The following is an 8,262-nucleotide window of genomic DNA, read 5'->3' on the forward strand; positions in this document are numbered from 1 at the left end:
ATATATATATATATATAGTTTATTTGAATTTAGAAAACAATTTCAGTAACTGCTAATAATGTGAGATAGTGGAGTGGTTAAACCATAATCTCCAGTGTCAGGCAGACCTGGGTTCAAATTCTGTCAAAACTTGGACACTTAGTTAATCACCCTGGGCCTCAATTTTCTTATTTATAAAAGAGGAATAATAATGATTAAGTGAACTATTACATGTAAGGCCCTTCACACAATGTGTGAAAGGTAATATGCACTCAATAAATATGAGCTAGTAGTAGAGGGAGCTCTGGTGGCATAGTGCCTGAGGCACTTGACTGCTAACCAGAAGGCTGGTGGTTCAAACCCACCAGCCACTCCTTGGAAAGAAGGTTGGGCAATCTATGTCTGCAGTGATACCACCTCAGAAACCCGAGGAAGGGTCGCTATGAGTTGGATCCAACTCGACAGCAGTGAGTTTGGTTTGGTTTTTGGTTTTATTATAGTAGACAATAAAAGATATGCTTCATTTTTTCATTTGACATTATTTAGTATGTATATTTCCACAGAAATTTAACTGGAACATCAAAAGTACTTCTAACTTTGATCTTGATAAAATATCATTGTATCTTATGAGTAGGCCCTTTAGTTTGAAAAAGATGTAAAATTATATTTTAGGTCTCTTAATCTCATAGACTTTGAAGAAGCTATTAAAAAAATGCTTTGCCATCTGAATCAATGCTGACTCATAGCAACCCCTGTGTTTCAGAGTAGAACTGTACTCCACAGGGTCTTCGATGGCTGTGATATTTATGGGAGTGGATTGTCAGGCCTTTCTTCCACAGCGCTGCTGGGTGAATTTGAACCAACAACCTTTCGGTTAGCAGCTGAATGCAAAGTTTGTGCCACTCAATGACCATGAAGAAATTATAACTTTGAGTTAATATCTGACATTATAAGAGATCTGCAGGTTACTTAACTATTCTTCTGTTAAGTATAGAGCAGAACAATTCATTATATTAAATGATTAGAAACAATCCACATGTCTAACAAGAATGGCTTGGAAGGAAGGTTGGGCAATCTACTTCTGTGATACTGCCTCAGAAACCCAAGAAAGGGTCACTATGAGTCGGGTCCAACTCCACAGCACATAACAACAACAACAACGATAATGGGATGGTTAGGTCATCTAATGTAGCTTCTAGACAGAGTAAAATGCAGCTATGAAGAATGTTATCTATGAAGACTATGTAATAACATAAAAAATACATTGATAATATGTAGAATGAAACATTTGATATTTGAAAAATATCACTTTAAGAATATATTTTTTATTTTTATATTTTTATATAAAATATAATTCCAATTATGTAATGTGCTTTCCAATTATGTAATGTGTTATGTGCTTACACTTTTGATAATATATACATAATGCCTAGATTTCAGTGGAGCAATTTTTTTCTGTTTCTCCTATTTTTATAATGTGCTTATTACTCATCATTAAAAATGCATTTTTAAAAATATGCAAACATAAAATGATTGAAAGGAAATACAGTTCTATTTGTTAATTATCATTCCCTGGCACCTAGAGGAAGATAGCCACCCATCTATACTCCATTCTGTTTCCCTTATTTGTCTGGATAGCCACTGTTTACTTTTGACCATGGTTAGCCCAAGATTGAATGGCCACTGGGAGAGGTGATTACTATGCAGTGGGCAATGTTTCCACTTTAGTTCTTCTTTTACCTCTTTCCCACTAACTTTGTAGACTCTAGGAAGCACTGAGCATGGAGAACAAGTTATATTTTTGCTAGCGTTTTTATAGTTCTGTATTAAGTTTAATAATAAAATGTTAACAAAATAACAACATTCTGCAATTACATGCTCTAAGATTTGAATGTGCTTTAAGAAAATTTATTTGTATTTATTTTTCTACCTTCCAAGGTATGGGTGATAATAAGTAATTTGTAAATGGGAAAACTGAGGTGAGTTGATTTGCATGAGGGCATAAATTAGTAGGAAATCCTGGATGAAAACAAAGGACTTCTAAATTTCTAGTCTACCGCTCATTTCAATTCGTCATCTTATCTATTTGTGGTAGTTAATATCTTATTATTAATCCATTTAATGATTTGGTCTGAGGAGAGTCAGTGCTGTTAACTATTCCCCCTTTTTTTTTTTTTTTCTGTAGGCTGGAAATATTTCATATGCCCTCAGCCTCTCCCGAGAGTTTCTTCTGTACAGTACGTAATGATAAAGATACACCAAAGGTCTGATTTATGGGAAAATCTCTCTCTTTCTGGTCTTTAGTACCTGCAAGTGAAATGTCAACATCTATTTTCATTCTTCTAATGTCATGACACACATTGCAGATTTTGGATTAAATCTTACTTATATTCAGGTCAACGCACCTGGGGAAAATTTTTAAGTTAGAAAATATGAAGATGAAGATATCAGCCTGTCTCTTTTCTCTTCCACCCCCAACCAGTTATATATTAGTGTTGCTTCCATGGGGAACAAGTCCAGGATTAGGAGCCACTTTCTTCAGAGACATTTTAAAGACCTAGGCTTTGGAAGTAGATCTGGGAATGAATGAAATCAATGTGAGCTGTGTACAAGAAGGAGTGCACTCGGCAGGATTATTCACTTGACAGAATGATATCAATTATTCTCTTTCAACCAATGCTTACTATGCTATGCAAGCTTCTTGCCCAGTTAGCTGCAGCTTTCAGCTGCAACCTCCTTGAGAGAGTGCCTCTCTAACAACACAATGAGTTCAACTGGACGGATGTTCTTCCTAATACAGCTAGCTCTCTGCTGTGCTTGGAAATTTTTGCTTAAAATTTTGATGTTAGATTTCTCCCCAGGTATTCATTTAACAAGGTATTTAGATACTAATATCAGATCCAAAATTAGTATTGTTGTTTCCAGTATTTATAAAATATTTCATGTAAGATCTCACAATTATATTTATTCTTGACTTTCTTATTGTGGTAAAATATACATAAGAAAACATTTGTCATCCCAACCATTTTTATGGGTACAATTCTGTGACGTTATTTATCATGTTGTGGCACCATCACCATTGTCTGTTTACCATTTTTTCCCTCACCCTTAACAGAAATTCAGTACTTCTTAACAATAGCACCCCATTTCCCCTCTCCACCCACTCTGGTAACCACCAATAATCTTTGGTCTCTATGCGTTTTCTTATTCTAGAAAACTCATATAAGTAGAATCATATAGTATTTGTCCTTTTGTGTCTGACATTTCACTCAATATAATGTTTTCAGGATTCATTCATGTTGTAGCATGTATCAGAACTTCATTTCCCTTTGTAGTTGAGTAATGATTCCATTGTATGTATAAACAACATTCTGTATTTAAAACTTTTTAATGAATCCATTGAATAAGATTGCTCCTTTCTGATAAGTTGGCAAACAGTAGGATTAGGAAGTAGATTTATGGTCTGGAAACATGCAGGTAGTTAGAAGTAAAGGCAAATTTATGACTCAACTACCCCTTTATTTCTTTGTGCTTAATCTATTAAAATCCCTGTCCCTCCCAGAGAACCTAAATCAGGTGCTGTCATAGGTGGGGAAGTTGTTGTTAGGTGCCATCAAATTGGTTCTGATTCGTAGTAACCCTGTGTACAACAGAACAAAACACTCCTGGGTCCTGCGCCATCCTCACCATTGTTGTATGCTTGAGTCATTGTTGCAGCCACTGTGTCAATCCACCTCTTTAAGGGTCTTTCTCTTTTTCACGGACCCTCTACCAAGCATAATTTCCTTCTCTAGGGCTAGTCCCTCCTGATAGCATGTCCAAAATACACGAGAAAAAGTCTTGCCATCCTTGCTTCTGAGGAGCATTCAGGCTGTACTTCTTCCAAGACAGATTTTTTTTTATTCTTCTCACAGTCCATGGTGCATTCAATATTCTTCACAAGTAGGTTACAGCAAATTGAGTTTCCTGGTTTCATTTTTGGCTTTGCAATATTTTTATTGGTGCTTTGGGACCATCATTTCCATTTTCCAAAACTTCATTACTCCTCTTCTGAGAAATGATGGTAATTTCTGTCCTTTCCTTTTTCTCCCTTTCCAGGGTGGTGGTGGTGGTGGTGGTTAGAAGCCAGTTGAGCTCCTTAAAGAAAGATGCTTTGGGAGCATTAGAACAATTTAGCATCTCCTTCTGAGATGCACTGAGATCCATGAGCAAAGGCCAACTAGTCATGGGTAAGGCATTTTGGAGCCGAAGTGGGCACAAACAGGTTGACACAAATGAGACACAAGACTTACCAGGTTTTCATGGGACCCCGAAGGACTCCAGAGCCAAAGTTTAGCAACACTTTGTTCCATACTGCTCTGGTCTGTGCATAGGCCATTTAGGGATGTTGAAGGACTTAGTAGAGTTGAGAATGAATTAGCTTCTAGTTCTTCAGGGAAGAATAGGTTGGGTCTATCTGCTCTAGGTTTGGTTCTCTGGACTTGTCATTCTTAGCACTTAATTATCATCTTTTGTTGTAGTTATTTAATGTCTCTTCTCAATTAGACTCTAAATTCTAGGAGATTAACCTCTATCATAGTATCTATGCATAGTACACGTTTGCTGGAGATTTATTGAATGGGTGGTTGAATGAATGAATGAATGAGTAAGACCTCTTCCTTATACACAAAACTGGCCATCCCACTATCCTAGAGTAGCCATCTGCATGATCCCTTGCCCTAAGAGTATAAGGACCAAGTTCCTCCCAAAGTCCTTTGCATCTTCAGATTTACCAAGTCCAACTCAATTATTTTTAAAATTCCAGGTAACTTTTCTGATATTGTGCATTGACACAAATTCAGGATGTCTAGTTGTTGGGTCTGTGTGACAGTGAAGCTATAGGACACCTTGGTGGAACTCTTTGGGGATGTTGTTTGTCAATGTACATCATTCTCAGCTCTGATTTCTCCCAGGTCCAGACAATAAGAGGATGGCCAGGAATGTCTTGAAATATGAAAGGCTCTTGGCAGAGAGCCCCAAACAGATGGTAGCTGAAGCTGTCACCCAGAGGCCTAATGTTCCCCACCTGCAGACCAGAGACAAGTATGAGGGACTGTGTCAGACCCTAGGTTCCCAGGTAGGATTCCTCAGGATAAGAAAAAGGGGAATATCTTGGCTAAAAGTTAGCAGGTAGAATTGGGCAAATGTGTGTATGTGGGGATACTGATACATTAAAAAAAAAATAAAGCTCCCTTGGATATTGGGATATCATCAGAATGACCACATTCTGATAGCTTTTTTTTTTTTTTAATGTCATAGAGCCCCTAGTTTGGTTTCTGCTCCTAGACACGTCTTTTCTTATGCTGAGTCAGCTGTTTCCCTTCTAGCCTACTCACTACCAGATCCCTAGCCTCTACTGCTCCTATGAGACCAACTCTAGCCCATACCTGCTGCTCCAGCCTGTCCGGAAGGAGGTCATCCACTTGGAGCCTGATGTTGTCCTCTATCATGACTTTGTCAGTGACTTGGAGGCTCAGAAAATTAGGGGCCTTGCAGAACCATGGGTGAGTGTTCCCAAACTCTGCTAAGAATTTCCCTTTGTGTTTTCACATGATGGGGTGGGAGAATAACAGCTTGAACCCCTAGAAATTTCAGTAGTTAGTCCAGGAGTCCATATTCCATGTAATGTCCACATTCCATATAATTAAAAGAAAAAAAAGAAGTAAAATGATGTGGGCAAGAGTGAAATTCTTGTGAAGACATACAGAATCACAGAGTAGAAAAATGATCTGGTTCCATTTCATTATTTTGTTAATGAGGAAACTGAGGCCCAGTGAGGGGAGAAACTGGATTAAGGTCATGCTTTTAGCTAGTGACAGAGCTATAGCTGGAACTTAGAGATATGTTGATTGCTGCTGCTCTGCCGTCCAACTTTCTTATATCAGTTAAGCTGGGCTAAGATATACTTGGTAAGAAGCAACACCAAAACCTCAGTGACGATAATAGCAGTAAAAATGTATTTCTCTCTCACATTCCATGTCTGTTTTGCATTGGCTTCAGCTCTACTCCACATTTTCTTCACTACGGGTCCAGGCTGACATAGCAGCCTCTGTTTGGAACATTGCCAATCTCATGGGAGAGAAAAAAGACAGAGATGGCAAACCATGAGCTGCCTCTTAAATCTTCTGCTTGAAAGTGCCAAACATTACTTTCATCCACATTTCATTAGTCAAAGGAAATCATGTGGCCTCTACTAGATCAACAGGCATGATATATTTCATTCTTCCACAGGGAAGACACTGCACATCCCTGAGCCAAGCTGGATGTCAGTGGAGAAGGAATGTTTGATCCTCCCCCAGGATGGGTGGAGAATTTTTAGAAAATAATAGTCTACTTCACCACTGTATGCATGTTGCCTCTTTGAAACATGGTACATTAATGCTATCTCCGACTTATTTTTCTAAGTGCTGTGGGGGGTGGTCAAACCAGAGGTACTTAGTAGTGTGCTGTTTATCCACGCATCCATCCAGTGATTCATCAACATGTACTGAGAGTCTGCTGTGAGCCATACAATATACTGGGCTTTTTTTTTTTTTTTTTTAATTCGTTGACAAAATGCATTCTTTATTTGATGACAAAATCATCTTTAACTTTACACTTTTGTTTTTATATCTTTCCTTCATGTTTTGATAGAGATGCCACAAGATAAGGTAAAAATACCCATTGGGTTGTAGCCCCAGAACTTCTGGCTTTAGAAGTTGTCCTGAAAAGAAGTACAGGTATGCATTGCTTAACATTAAGGCAACATCTGACTACATATACATCTGTGGGCCGGGACAGCCAAGTTTCTGAAAGCAAGGACGCCAGATTCTTGCTTTGAGGTTAGAGACCCACTTCTGCTTGGCTGCTGTGCATGGCCTGGAAGCCACCTAAATCTGCAGCAATTGATGCCCAGAATCATACTCTCAATTTAGTCTCCTTCAACTCACGTGACTTGCCATGTCTAGTCTCCCACTTTGCCCAATGTGGTCTTATAGGGCGCTGATGAAAAAGCGCCTCAGCCTTGGCTCACGTGCCTTAGGCCCACACCTTCTCCCCAGGCAAGTTACATGGGTGAGTTGGCCTTTCCTGCCTTTGACTTAGCAGAGAAGGCAACAACGTGTCAGGGGACCCAGCCAAGTGCTCACCTGAGGGAATGCAGCTGGAGCTGTCCAGGCCATGCTCCTCATAGCAACCCTCTGGGCAGTTCACCTGGGAGTCACCCTCCCAAACACCACCTTGTGGACATAGGTGTTCACACAACATCCAAATCACACAAAATCCTATTTCACAGACCATATCGTAGATGTTAAGTGACACATACTTGCAGTTACAGACAAGTTAAGACCCAAATACAGGGGATCTTGGAAAACCTGCATCTACCTATACTTCTTTACCAAACTCAGAATCAATGTCTAAAACTGAAATATATTGTTGTTGTTGTTGTTATGTGCCATCGAGTTTTTGTTAATGTAATATTTCTATAAGCATCTGGAAAATTCCCTTATTGCAAAAGACTTCACCTTACTAGATCTCCCTACTCCCATCTCAGACTGCTCCAAATATGCCTCATTGCTGATATTATCCTCCTACCCAAAATTCTTTTTCTTTTTTTTTTTTATTATTATTTGGGTGAAATTTTACAGAGAAAATTCACTTTCCATACAGCAGTTCACATACACTTTGTCTCATGACACTGACCACAACTTACCCCAATGCAACATCTCCCCTCCTACTTCCTCCCGATAATTATCTCTTCCCTGTGTCCATCCCTCCATGCACTCCTGCCCCCTGAGCTGTCTCCCTGTGCATAAACAACCCTTCCTTCTCCCATGATTGTTCTCTGCAAGGAGTGTATCTACCTCAAATAAATGTTCAATGCATATGCCTGTCTTTTGTTTGGCCACAAGCCACAGGTGTGGGTTCAGTTCCAGACCTGAAGGGCAACTGGGGGCCATAGTCTCAGTGGTTCCACCAGGCTCTATCAGACAAACAAATCTGGTCTCCCTCCCCTTTTTTTTCCCAAATGATTTTGAGTTTTGTTCCACATTGTTCTCCCTCTCTATCCAGGAACTCCTACATAGATTCCCCTCTGAGTGGTTAACGGTGGTAACCAGGCACCATCTAGTTCTTCTGGCCTCATAGTTGTATAGGCTGTGGATCGCTTGGTATACCAGTCGCCAGGACTAATTGTTTCCATGAATCTTTGGTTTTCTTCATTCTTCTTTGCTCTGGACGAGGAGAGACCCATCATTGCATCTAGAT

At 39.3% G+C, this 8,262-nt stretch overlaps 1 protein-coding gene across 1 annotated transcript in view; it reads left to right on the forward strand.

Annotated features, from left to right (window-relative positions):
- P4HA3 (prolyl 4-hydroxylase subunit alpha 3) overlaps positions 1-8,262 on the forward strand; it is a 76,672-nt gene that overhangs the window by 36,330 nt on the left and 32,080 nt on the right. The window contains exons 5-7 of the mRNA XM_007940946.2: positions 2,165-2,216; positions 4,932-5,095; positions 5,346-5,522. Coding sequence (XP_007939137.1) covers positions 2,165-2,216; positions 4,932-5,095; positions 5,346-5,522 — 393 coding nt within the window. The remainder of the gene's footprint in view (positions 1-2,164; positions 2,217-4,931; positions 5,096-5,345; positions 5,523-8,262) is intronic.

Source organism: Orycteropus afer, unplaced genomic scaffold, assembly GCF_000298275.1.
Source record: "Orycteropus afer afer isolate SDZICR_OR568_19922 unplaced genomic scaffold, OryAfe1.0 scaffold00074, whole genome shotgun sequence".
NCBI classification, from domain to species: domain Eukaryota; kingdom Metazoa; phylum Chordata; class Mammalia; order Tubulidentata; family Orycteropodidae; genus Orycteropus; species Orycteropus afer.